Source organism: Rhinolophus hipposideros, assembly GCF_964194185.1.
Source record: "Rhinolophus hipposideros genome assembly, chromosome: 18".
Lineage (NCBI taxonomy): Eukaryota > Metazoa > Chordata > Mammalia > Chiroptera > Rhinolophidae > Rhinolophus > Rhinolophus hipposideros.
In genome coordinates, this window is record NC_138064.1 from 12,817,223 (window position 1) to 12,830,618 (window position 13,396).

The 13,396-nt window shown below is 40.7% G+C and overlaps 1 protein-coding gene across 4 annotated transcripts in view; it reads left to right on the forward strand.

Annotated features, from left to right (window-relative positions):
* Nucleotides 1-13,396, forward strand: part of CPVL (carboxypeptidase vitellogenic like) — a 114,567-nt gene that overhangs the window by 71,119 nt on the left and 30,052 nt on the right. For all 4 annotated transcript variants that reach the window (XM_081080316.1, XM_081080314.1, XM_081080317.1 and 1 more), the window contains one exon: nt 417-590. In XM_081080316.1, the coding sequence (XP_080936442.1) occupies nt 417-590 (174 nt within the window). The remainder of the gene's footprint in view (nt 1-416; nt 591-13,396) is intronic.

The window sequence follows — 13,396 nt, forward strand, 5'->3', positions numbered from 1 at the left end:
CTTGTAACCCACCATGCCATCAACCTGGCCTCATGTAGTCATTTGATCTTCTTTCCGTAGATCCTCTGACAAGGAGCAAATTGATTTTGATAATCTCACCTCTTCTGTTTTCCCTATCTTTACTTCCAATGGGGCTGTTAATTGGAGTCACAGCTGGCAAAAGATTAGATTCCGAAAAGAAAAATCCAGTATTTGCAAATTGGGTGTTGACTCTGAGAGTTGTCAGATCATCCAGATTTGCTGTTAGTAAAATTTAAATTACCTCAAAACCCACAAGGTAAACTTTTCTGGGTGGAGACATAATAGTCATATCACATCTATGTTATATTATGAGAAATTTGAAGCTTTGCCCAAGTTTTACCTGTTCTGCCACCTATTCCTATCCCTAATATCTTTCTGCTGTCCCCTTCTACCAGGAACCTGAGGACCATAGTTACTTTGGGAAATTTTTGTCCCTCTCGGAAGTGAGACAAGCCATCCACGTGGGAAACCGGACTTTTAATGATGGATCCAAAGTTGAAAAGTACTTGCGAGAAGATATGTTAAAGTCAGTTAAGCCATGGTTAACTGAAATCATGAATAATTACAAGGTAAGAGAGTTATTTCAGTTACTGTCTATTTTAGGAAGTATTCAGATTACCCAGATCAGAGGCGACTTTCTTTGATTTGTAGTTTGACTTCTGTTACTCTTTACTTTTATGATGTTTTACAAATATAAATAACAACCCCTTCACTGCTTGATTTCTTTGAATGAAAGGTTTTATGTTTTTGCCTTCTAAATTAAATCACTTTCCCCGATCGTTCCTAAAATGAAATTCTCTTTGGCACATGCCACTTCTAGTCAGTTCTTGGGAAATAAGTATAGCAGAGCTGAAAAAATGTCTGGCCTTGTGTAATCCAATTTTCCCTTATTGTTTGTTTTATAAGATTAATCCCAGTGAAGTCAGGGATAAATGAAATCAACTGGTTATTCCAAAAATGCATTTTGCTGAATAATTGTATTCATTCACATTGCCCAACCACAGTTTGGTTTTTATGTTTTGCTTTGGTTTGGTGTAGTTTTTTTGTGTATCTGCATTAAACTAAACACTGTGCTAGGCTGTCAGGTTGAAGCAATGAATGATAAAGGGTCCCTGTTTTGAGGCATGTAAAGTCAAATCGTATGTTTTCTGATTGTTCTGCCTGATTTGCTGCTGGAGGTACCAAAGGAGTGAACTAGTGGAAAGGAAGCCCTGAAGTTTCAGGCAAAGGAGCCATGGACTCTAGAAATCTGTCGAAGGGAAGACACCAAGAGCAAGTGACATAGGGAAAGGTCATCCTGGGCAGTTTTTCCCGCTGCTGTTCTTCTCACCTCCTCTGCTCCTCCAGGGCTGTCATCCTCTGTCCTATGCATGGCCTATGGGGCAATGTTGCAGGATAAGCGTGCTTAAATGATGAAGGAGACCACCACCTGAGTTGATCCTCTCCCTCTCTATTTCCTGGCAGAGGCAAGAGTCATATTTGGGAAATAAATATAGCAGAGCATTTGGGATGAACAAAAAACAAAGCAGCCAGTGGCCAACACACCTTTGTCCGAATTAGAAAAAAGGCAACCTCTCAAGATACTTGTATTCCGTCTGTCAAAAAATTGTCCTAATATACTGCTTTTATTTGAACCAGACCCTTTACTGCCATTTTCTTCCACGAGGAATACACATTCTAATAACATCTATATTAGGAACAGTGTCTCTCGGGTTGTTCGGTGTACAACCTTCAATACTGTCTGAGGGAGTCCCTGGCCAAGTGTGCCATCACTAGATTGTGTTTTGGAATATGCCAGACCTACAAGGCCCATTTTCTGGTCCTGCCTCTGGTACAGAGTTTCAGTCCCTAGACACACAAGCCTTTGTGAAAATAATCTCAGCTCAATGGTAAGCAGAGTCTACAAAACTACTATATTGATCTGCAGAACTTGATGAAACACTTTCCAGGATAGAAACAGTCTCACTAGATGAGGTCAGAATTTCCACCATTCCTGTGTTTGGTTCTGTTGGGGAAATGTAGGGACCCTTTGTGCTTGCCTGCCTAAAGCCTTCTCTGAGCACTTTCATCAAGGCCTGCTATTAACAGGTGTCCTCTTCTCTGAGCTCTCTATTGTTGTCTCAATGTATATGCAGTGGAATCAGAACAAGGTAGGTTGGCTTAAAACATAGTACACTCACGGCGATGTTTATGTGAGACTCAGGGCTAATTTGTCATAGAAATTAGTGCACATGTTTCTATTCATAGGAACCTGAAAGTCTCTTTTCAGTACTAGATTCATTTTAGCCAAAGTGGAATATTTTCTGATGGGCTGAGGAAGACCCTCATCAGTTTCTGGGAATTCATAGAACGCCTGTGTTACCTCAGTGTCTGACTGTCTGAGTTTCTGAGACTACATGAAAATATAACCTTTTCTTATAATGACTTATAAGGTATATGTACTCAAAGTCGTTCTCTTTTCAGTAATTTCAGATGTTTGGGTGATAAATTGAAATGCCATATTAGTAATTTTCAGAATAACTAGAATGAGAATCTGTTGGGCTATTGGAATTCTTCATGGTTAAACCAGGTCACAATAGTCTCAGGATTTTCAGGGTGCCGCTGAGTCCTGGTAGTTATAAGCATGGGTTCTTACGTTAGGTGTTTTGAGTTTGAATGCTGGTTCCACCATTCGCTGGCTGTGTTTCTTTGGGAGAGGATATTTAAATGCTAAGCTTTAGCTTCCTCATCTGTAAAATGGGAATAATAATAGTACTTATAGGTGAGTCCCTGTAAGGTTTAACTAGATTATATATGCAAAACACTTACAATTAGTGACTGGGCTGTGAATCCAATTCTGACCTCAGAGCCCAGCACAAAGCTTGGGACTTGTGGAGGGGCTAAATTGGTTCCATGTGGACAGTGAACTCTAGCACCCAGCAGAGGCAAACATACAGCATCTAGAGGTGTTTTCGTTTCTCAGATTTTCATGGCTAAGTTCAACTAAAATGTAAGTTCATAATCAAAAATCACTGAACATTCAAATAAACAGACTACCATCACTGGGAATAAGCAGAAACAATTACAACAGCTGTGGATATCCAAGACTCTTCAGATATAGGAAATATGAGGGACCGAATATAAAATAACCATGTATGAAATAAAGACATACGAGGTTGGACAATTAAGTTCACGAACTTGTTGCAACGATGTTGCTAACCTTTTTTGATATCAGAGGGATTATTCATTATGAATTTGTACCAACTGGACAGTTAACCAAGTTTACTGTTTGGAAGTGCTGAAAAGGCTGCGTGAAAAAGTTAGGTGACCTGAACTTTATGCCAACAATTCATGGCTCTTGCATCACGACAATGCACTAGCTCACACAGCACTGCCTGTGAGGGAGTTTTTAACCAGTAAACAAATAAATGTATTGGAACACCCTCCCTACTCACCTGATCTGGCCCCCAATGACTTCTTTCTTTACCTGAAGACAAAGGAAATATTAGAAAGAAGACATTTTGATGACATTCAGGACATCAAGGGTAATATGACGACAGCCCTGATGGCCATTCCAGGAAAGAGTTCCAAAATTGCTTTAAAGGGTGGACTAGGCACTGGCATCAGTGCATAGCTTCCCAAGGGGAGAACTTCGAAGGTGACTGTAGTGATATTCACCAATGAGATATGTAACGCTTTTTCTAGGATGAGTTTGCGAATTTTATTGTCAGACCTCGTAAAAGTGGTATTACAAAATAGGCAATAAACAAGAAACTATCGACTATGACTAGGCCAATTTGAATGAAAACCAATTAGAACTATAAAAAAGTAAAAAATATAGTTATCGAATTTAAAACTCAGTGCATGAGATAAAGAGCAGATTAGACATTGCTGAGGATAAAATTAATGGATTAGAAGAAACTTTAATAATGAAAGAATTGTCGTGGGAAGAAAGGAGCTGATAAAAGTCTTACCAGAAAGTAGACTTTACTTAATACATTATACTTCCTTTAATCTTCCCTTTTCCTACCCTTCTAAAACTTTGTCTCCACTTCAGCTGTGGTTCGAATTGATCCCTTAGCATTAGAAGCACTTGGGAAGCTTGAAAATAATACCTAATCATGGCCCACTCCACCAAAGTAGTGATTTAATTGCCTGATATAGTAATTAGCACATAGTAGTGTGTAATGAACTTGGAAGGGAGGAAAGGGGATAAGTAGGGAGAGGGAAAAAGGACAGAATGACAAAAAGAAGACAGATGGTCTGTTCATTTATACCATAAGGTGTCTTTATGTCACCAGAGGCTCCCAGGATGTCCATGAGAGGACTCACCCCGGCTCAGTGGGGACCGGGTTCTCATCTCTGCCCAAGAAAGAATTCAAGAGGGAGACAGACGCAGGAAAGCAACCTTGATGTATTGAAATTGAAGTACACACTTGAGAGGACAGTTTGGGATGAACTCAGAGAACCAGTTGTGCTGAGAAAGTCACAGTCAGGGGGTTTTAATCCCACCCAGGGTGGGGAATGAGTGAGATCCCATTGATGTGGTTCAGTCATCTCCTCCCCCTGGGTGGGACCCTCCGTTTCCCGCTTTTTCTTCCTTACTTGGTTCCTCTGGAACTGTCATGGCATCAGATGCATGATGGGAGCCTTAGCAACTGCAACGAAAATGACGTTCTAACGACATTAAAATTAGCTAAAGGTCAGGTTCCCAGTCATAGGGATTAGCCTTGCTGGGTGAAACTGGTTCTCGGTTTTCTCCAGCTGCAGGTGCTGGATACAGCCACAGGTCACTTGTGTAACCAGTGAGGCACCTCACCTGGTATCCTGGAGGAGGTTGTCAATTTCCCCAGGTTACCTATCCTGCCTCATTTACAATAAATTTATATTCAATTTTAGTAAGTGAAAATACTTCACCACTGTAATTACCATTGACCATGTTATGTATATTGTATCCCTTCCTCTTTTAAACAGTGTTTTTTAAAAACAAAAAAAAAAGCAAAGACACTCTCATACATTAATTGTAAGATGTATCCTGATTTTAGTAATAACAAAATACTGTCGGGGGTGGATAGGACATCTCTAAAGTCTGGAAATGCAGCCCACACTCCATAAGAACTACTGGCTTTGAAAACCCTACTCTTTCTAGAGTTCTCCTGGTCCTTAGTCCATTCTGAGAAGTTATATATTCTTGTTACATATGCTAAGAAGTTACAAATTCTTGTGAGGATTCTTGCTAAAGATCTAAAGGTTGTGAATATGTTTTCAACTTCCCTTTCTCTGTCTATGGTTCTTGCCTTTCTAAAATACATGGGCTATATTTTCAAAGACATGAGAATGACAGAAAGAATGTGTGGTGTTGGTAGTGGTTGTGTGTATGTGTATTTCTTGTGTGAAAACTTTATTCAATAGGAGCCACAGCTCTATACATAAGGGGCCATTTCGATCCAAAGCAAAACATTGACCTTGGATTTGAGGCCGCCTCTCCTGCTAAATTATCTGGAAGGCCACTGCAGTTTTAGGAGGTACCATCTTCAAATGCCAATTCTTAACCTCCACATGCTTGTTTTTTTAAAGGTTAAATTGCCCTAGACTAGGGCTTAGTTTGCTGTGTTTAAAAGTTCATCTAAGTCAGGAAATTGTAAATATAAAGTTACATTTCCCTGTCACTTATCCTTCTGCAGCTCATTAAATTTCAACTAATTGCATCTTCAGAATCCAGGATCTTAATGTTTCTCAGCTTCACTGCCAGACTGAAATGTTAACACCCGGATCGTTAGAGTTTTATTTACTTGTCCTGGGCTATCAAAAGATCTCCGTTTAGAAATGGGCAGTTCCTGATTAATGGACTTGACTTAGAAGTTTTAAAGCTAAATATTTCTAATAAAACGAACTCATTCTAATTGCTTGCAGCATTTTCTTAATTACATCTTCTGATAGCAAAATGTCAATAGTAAAAGTGGCCAGGAAACTAGATTTGATAAGTGTCTAGCATACCAAAAAGAATTTAACACTTAAATGGACCTGATCCTTCAACTGCTGAGTTGGAGTCTAGCTTCCATCAAACCACGATGGGAAAAGTCTGGCTTTGTTGACTGTAAGCTGATGTGATCCCTCTTCCAAACCCTTTGAAGACAATGAAGGGAACACCAGTGCCATTCCATGAAAATTTGTGGGAGGAGGAAGTAGCTTAACTTCCAGTGAAGCATAACTGAAAGAGGGAAGCTAATCCTGGGGCATTTGTTTTATGTAATCATAGCCTATAGATAAGCAGCTGCTACTTTACAGGCAAATAAAAATAGTGTATGTTTATGCTTTGTGAATTCATTTTACCTGCTTCAGTTATAATCCAAGTACAAGGGTAGCATTAGCCGTTTGTTTCTTTGTTTTGTTTTGTTCTATGAAACATACTTCTGGGCTTCTTTGATTTTTAAGAATTTCAATGACTAAAGGGAAAAGAGAAAACCCAGAAATTATGAAATAGACTTTGATTTCACCCAAACTTGCCATGCTTCTGACACCTTTTCTTGTTTGTCCTTTAAATTTATGTTGAGATGAAGTGTTGAAATAAGAACCAGCATGTATTTTGATTTTCTCTGATTTCTCGGAGCCATGTGATGTTGTTCTGCCGTGTATGTTAGTTTGTTTTAAATTGCTTTGTTTGGTGAGCAGGGTCATTATTTTGCAAGGACTTTATTTTATTGTCCTTTGAAGTTACCTCATACTCAAAACATTAGGAGGTACATTTGTGATTTATGACAACAGGAAAAGTAGAATTTATTCTGGAGCCACCCAAATATGGGTAAGGGTGGTGCGAGAAGAAAGATAATAAGTGACAATACCATTGCTATGCAGATTCCAAGAATCTAAAAATCATTAAGCTAAGAAATTCATACAGTCGGCCCACTGTGTCTGCGGGTTCCCCATTCGCAGATTCAACCAACCATGGATTGAAAATATCTGGAAAAAAATGTTATATTATTGTGATGGGTACTATGTAGTTAGGACTAAGGTAATTGCATCTGTACAGACTGAACATGTACAGACTTTTTTTCTTGTCATTATCCCCTAAAAATACAATATAACAACTATTTGCATTGATTTGTAAGAATTTCAAATACTTGTTATATTTTTAAGAAATATAACAAGTATTTACATTGTAATAGGTATAATTAATCTAGAGATGATTTAAAGTATACAGAAGGCTATGCGTAGGTTACATGCAAAACTGTGCCATTTTAGGTGAGGGAATTCAGCATCCATGGATTTTTGGTATTCACGGGGGTCCTGGAACCAATCCCCCAGGGATACCAAGAGATGACTTTATTTAAATTCAGTCCCTATTTTTTTTAAATCCCTTTATTTAAACACTTTATTTAAACCTATCCCTTTATTTAAATCCAGCTGCTATGAAATAAAGGCAATTATATCAGTTGACTTTGAAAAGATAAATGGAGAAAGGGTGAGGGGTATATTCCTTGTACAATAAATGTCAACCCACTGCAGTAGTAGTTTCTCAGCTTTATTCTCCATGTCATTGTAAAACAGGAGAACATACAAAACGGTGACACAAATGTTCTAAAAGACTGAACTCCTTGAAACCAGTGGTCTCCAAAGCAGTCTGTGCTCACCACCCTCCCCAGGGGTGTGGGAGGAAAGTGGTAAAGCTTTAATTTTATATTAAAAAAGAGAAAAGAAAATAATAAGTCTTGCTAATATTTACTAGATTGGCACTGGGGCGCTTATTTGGTCTGTATGTGAGGGAGTCACATATCAGATGCGATTGAGCCAGAACGCCAAACCAGTGTTTTGGTTTTGGTTTTTCCAAGAGTCGTCACCATCATCATATTATCACTTGAGTCTGTTTGCCACACGATGGGACTCCACGTCCGGAGCTCTTTCCACTGCAGTTTTCTCTTCTTCCATCTGAGCATGGATGACTTAATTCAGTGGCCTTGGGCTATTCATCCAAAAGGGAAAGCAGCACTCCCACACTTGCCCTTCCCACTGCCTGAAGAAGCCACAGTCACAAGCTCTAGGGCTCTTCGCAGGTACTTCTCAGCCCTGGATTTGCCTGGCCTTCAGTGTAGAAGTTGTCCAGCCACAGCCCTGCGTGGGTCAGCCTGTGCCATCTACTTGCTTATGATGATCAACTCCCAAGTGTTGTCCCCGGGCAACAGTCAACCCCACAGCACAGGGTTCCTATGCTAAATGACACGTGACTGAATGAAAGCCAGAACCTTCAACCCAGCTTTTCGAAAGAAGAGCTCTGGAGCGGGAGCCCCGACTTCTGTCTTGATCTTCCTATCTCCCTGTGCTCCTTTCACTCGGCATATTCATGTCTGTTTCTTCAGCCTCCTGACAGTCCCCATATTTGTTACAGTCACGTGTACAATCCTTGTGAGCCTATTTGACATTCTCTAGAAAGAAAAGGGAAAAGGATGCTTTACTTACCAAACAAGGGGAAGTTGTGTGTGGGGGAGAAAAAAACTAATTGCGAGCTAATGGGCTGGCTTGGATGAATAGCACCATTGACAGCGTGGGACAGAGAATCTTGCTCCTGACTGATACCAGGCTTTCCTGTATAGATGAAATCATAAAGAGCACAGAGTACCAGTTAAGACTCCTTTTTCTTTTAATTTGGCAAGGAAAACTACGTTGTGCAACCAGGTACTTGCCCTCTTTCATGAGGAGATGCATCTGGTTGGAGACCTTCCACGACCTTTGCTATTCACCTGGGCGTTGATAATCACAGGTGGGGAGTAGACTTGCAGAAGTGGCTTTCCTGGCTCTTGGTAAGAGTGCTGACCTACTGGTGCTTTCAGTCCTCTCCTAAGAGAAAGGCAAAGTAATCTTCATTCACCAAGAACAAGTTTTCTCAAGCTAAAAGGCAAGTTTGTTATGGGAGAAGGCGATGCCAGTGGGTCTGATGCGTCTCAAGGGCAGCCAGAGTCCAAAGTGGGCTGCGCCCGGGGAAGACTCTGCTGCTAGATGCGCAGGGGCCTCCCTTCGCACTGTCCATATTCTTCTGGGAGCTTCCAGCACCTTTGCATTGAGGGCTTTTGCAGGTTGCTTAGCGTTTCTCCTGCTTCCTCCTGTGACCAGGCCATCCTGCTCTCTGCGTTCCCCCTCCAGTAACTTCAGCAGGAAGGTCATTTCCCTGTCCTGCCTGGGCAGAAGGGAAAGTTGGGTGGCAGGGACATTGCGTAGTCACCGCAGGGGCTCAGCTTTCCTGGGTTTTCTCCTCCAAATCCTTCATGCATCCACTCAATTTTATGGCAGTGCTGTTATTTTTTTGAACTTGAGTGATGGTGGTAATGTCTGGGAGCAGGAAGCTGGACTTGAGGGCTTTCCTACAGCTCCTGTCTGCTCCCCCTGCAACAATTGAGGCCGTTGGAGCAGCTTCCACTCCTCCACATGAAATGTTTTCCAGTTCCTTAATCAAGTTTCACGAACTGCAGATTGCTCCTTTAAGAGTGGCTATCCTTGGAAGTTACTTCTGTCTTTTGGCAACTGTTGACAAAGGGACCAATTATCTTTGCAGGATATAGCAAACCCAAGGTATATTGGTATGTGGGTGCTGTCCAATAGAAATAGAATGCAAGCCACATATGTAATTTTAAATTTTCTAGAAGGCACATTAAAAAGATGAAAAGAAACGGGTGAAATTAATTTTAAGAACGTATTTTCTTCAACCCCATATATCCAAAATGTTATATCAACATGCAATCCATATTAAGAAATTATTGAGATATTTTACATTCCTTTCTTTGTACTAAGTCTCCAAATCAGTGGGTATCTTAAATTTATAACACTTCTCAATTTGGACTAGCCATGTTTCAAGTACTCACTAGCCACATGTGGGTTAATGCTTATAGACTTAACTGTTATAAATTATAGCATTTTTTGTTTGTTCCATGAGGCTGTTTCTTGTTGGTTAGGTTGTATGCAATACTTATTAATTATGTCCATTTAGTAATGTGGGATGAGAAAGAAATTGTCTCCTTGGCCCACCTTTTAGTAGGGTAATAATATTGACAAGCATGCGACAGTCTTTGGAGATGACCTTGGTGTGTGGCTTTGAAGATGACATTCTGACAACCAGGTGGGACATTCCTCTCTGGAAAGACTTGTCTGGGGGGGTAGGGGTGCTGGCCTGCTCCTGGGCGCTTCAGGTTTTTAAATCCAGATATTGACAGGGATCAGAGGAGACTCTTGAGAGGCAAAAAGATCAGAAAAGGGCTATGAGAACAGACCTTGAAACAAGAAGCAGAGCAAGGACCCCCTAGAGTGGGTCCCCAGGACTTTTCCATTCAAAGTGGAGGAAAACTATTCTCGGTCATTATTTAAAGTAATTTTAAGTGTGCCATTCCAGGTAGTTACATTTTTTTCAAAGATCCCTGGTTTGGAATGATGGTTTGCTGGATCTTTTTCAAGTTGGCCTTGCGTCTTGTTCCACTCTGAAAGCAACCAAATTATTTAGAGTTAAGTTGCAAGAAAGCAGGAATAATTTTCTTTGGCCAAAAGACATTATTTGTATAATCGCTGGACTCTCACTCAACCTTGTTTTGCTCCACTCTCAGTTTTCTTTACTCGTCTTGGCAAAACCAGCTGGGAAGGGAATGGCAGGCACATGGGGGTATGTATTCTAAGTCTATATGCCCTCTTTCACTGTCTTCCCTTCTCCTTAAACTTGGAAGCAAAATATGTCTCTTTTGAAGAACAACTTGGTTGCAGAAATGACTACTGTTTTATTCAATCGTTGCATTATTTTTCTACCCAACCTTCTCCAGGCAGACCCTGGAGACTCCAGCTTCCCGAGCATTATAGGTAGATATGCCTGCAGAATTATCAGGAAGAAGAGCTAACGGTGTAAGCAAAGGACAACTGGGACCCAGGCATTGTCCATGACAGGATAACACTCTGCCTGCAGTCGGAGTGTTTCTTGAACCTGACATTCCACCGCTGAAGTTCAGTTTTTCTTTTGCAGCCGAGCTTTTGAGAACCCCTTGGGGATTACCCTAGGTTGAGTTGGATATTAGTGAAATTAGTTCTTTTCTGCTCAGGAGAAAGGCACTGGTAGGTCATGCTACTTGGTTCAGGCAGAAAGAACTCCTAGCTAGGTTGGAGTTTGTAGAATGATAAAGAAAGGCAGCCAGAAGAGGAAGTATGGAGGGCTGCTTTGTAGTACTTTCATTGATTTAGCATCTGTAGGAAAAGTGTCTTTAAAAAATTTTTTGTTGTCGTTTGATTGGTGAACAGGAGAACATTCAAACTAAGACAGATAGCAGCCAACTGGGAATGCTGTACAGCCTGGAATAGCTTAGGCTGCTGTTCAATCATTTCCCCAAACAGGAAACCACAAAATGTTAGAGATTAAGGTCACTAGATCACTGGGAAAAGAGCATAACTTTGTCTGCAAAGTATTATGATGGATTGTAAATGGGCCAAAATATAAGCATAAATCTTTCGTTTAAAAATGCAACAACAAAAATCCAGCCTCCTCACAAAAGCACACTTTGCTTTCCTGTTAGACTCAGACTCCACAGGCTCCTTCTGCGGCGTTTCAGTAATTTTCCTAATAAGTGGAGAAGTACATGGGCAAATAGAGGGAAAAGTTGTGTGTTCTCGCTCGGTAACACGCGTGTTTTGATTTGGATTTGTTTTTAAAGTGAAAAGTGTTAGATCGGTAACGGGCCCTCACATGATTTATTTTCAGCCTTATGCTTTTATACTGGTGATAATGAAACACATACACACACACACACACACACACACACACACACACGTATGTACATTTCTACCTCCAATCCTTTCTTTCAAATATTCAGTTTTACAGGCACCATTAAAAGCACAGATGTCTCTTCTTTTCCCCTTTGACTATCCTGTGGCACCCCCCTAATTTAATTGAAGTCAAAATCTGAGTTTAGACTCTGTGGGATCTTTTTAGTCGAGTCTGTAGGTAAACTGGTCTGCAGGGAGCTTTGGCTAACACCATTGGTTGTCTTATCTGCCTGGAAAATAGTTACCTTTCAGAGGCATTCACTGTGTAAAATAAGCGTTCATCATCATCTGCTTCTGCTCATTAGATCTTTCCTAGGGAGAAGTTTTTCTTGCTAAGAGAATTAAATTTAGGCATAAACAGTTGATTTATATGTATCCTGAGTTTGGAAGGTTCATGGTTTGAAAATGTTCAAATGACTAGATTTCAGAAAGATGTTAAGTGAAACTGACTTTTGTTGACCCTTCTTTTAAAGAAAACTTAGAGAATGAAAGAGGAAGCTTGCCTTTCGTCTTCTGATTATTCAGTTTTGAAAAGTTAAAGAAAAACCTGGAGCATCAGGAGGGCAGAGGTCACATCTTTTCATATCTGTCCTCCAATCCTTAGACGCTTCATAACTATTGGCTGTTGAATAAGTAGAGATTCCGAGTGAGCAGATTAAATAAACAAACAAAATGCACTCCTTCTGTAAGGGAGCAGACACTCTTTCCTGCAACTCAGATAAAAGCTACTTCCCTTCCCCTTCTGATGGAAGTGAATCTCAGCTGCCTGAGGATCCAGGAAGGAAATGAAACAAAGGAATAGAGTTGGATTGAGACCTATTGTTTTCCCCATGACAAAGACATGGATACGGAGAAATATTTTTCTCTTCTAACAAAAACAATAGCATAAGTATTGAATAAATGACAACTGCCCTTGCACCTCTGTGGGGGTGGGGAGGGACACTAAGGAAGGGGTGGGACAGTGTCTAAGGGGGACAGCAACTGCGCAGTGTTAGTTCATTGTGGCCCAGTGGAAATACAGGCACAGCATGGTCAGGTCTCCCAGGGTTTGAATTCTGGCCTCTAGTTGCAAAAACAATATCACTGTGTAGCCTAAATTAGTCTATCTACAAGCTGAATGCAGGTAGTCAATTTAAAACCTCTATACGGCACTCTAGAATTTTATTTTCAGATTATTCTTGATAAGGAGTAGCAAAAACACTGATAAAACCCTGCTCTTCAGGCTACAGGATCTTTTTTACATCTCGTATCCCATTTGGCTCTCCTAACAACTTTAGGATGTAGACACGCCTCTTCATAGGGAGTATGTAGGGAAAGATAAGGCTCAGCGTAAGTATGTGACATAGCCACGGTCACTCTGGAAGCACAGGCCTCGGGAGGCTGAGCGGGGGCTGGGGCGCAAGGCTTCTGCCTGCAAGTGTCATACTACTTTTACAAGCCCCTGCTGTTGGTTTCATCAAATCAATCACCTCGTGCAGCTGTGGTAGAATTCTAACTCTTACATCCTAAATCACAGTTGTCATCCACCGGTAACAACTCATTTGGAAATTCTGGAGCTATTTAACAGCTATGCTGAGCTATTCAAAGGCAGTGATAATAATAACAGCCAGTA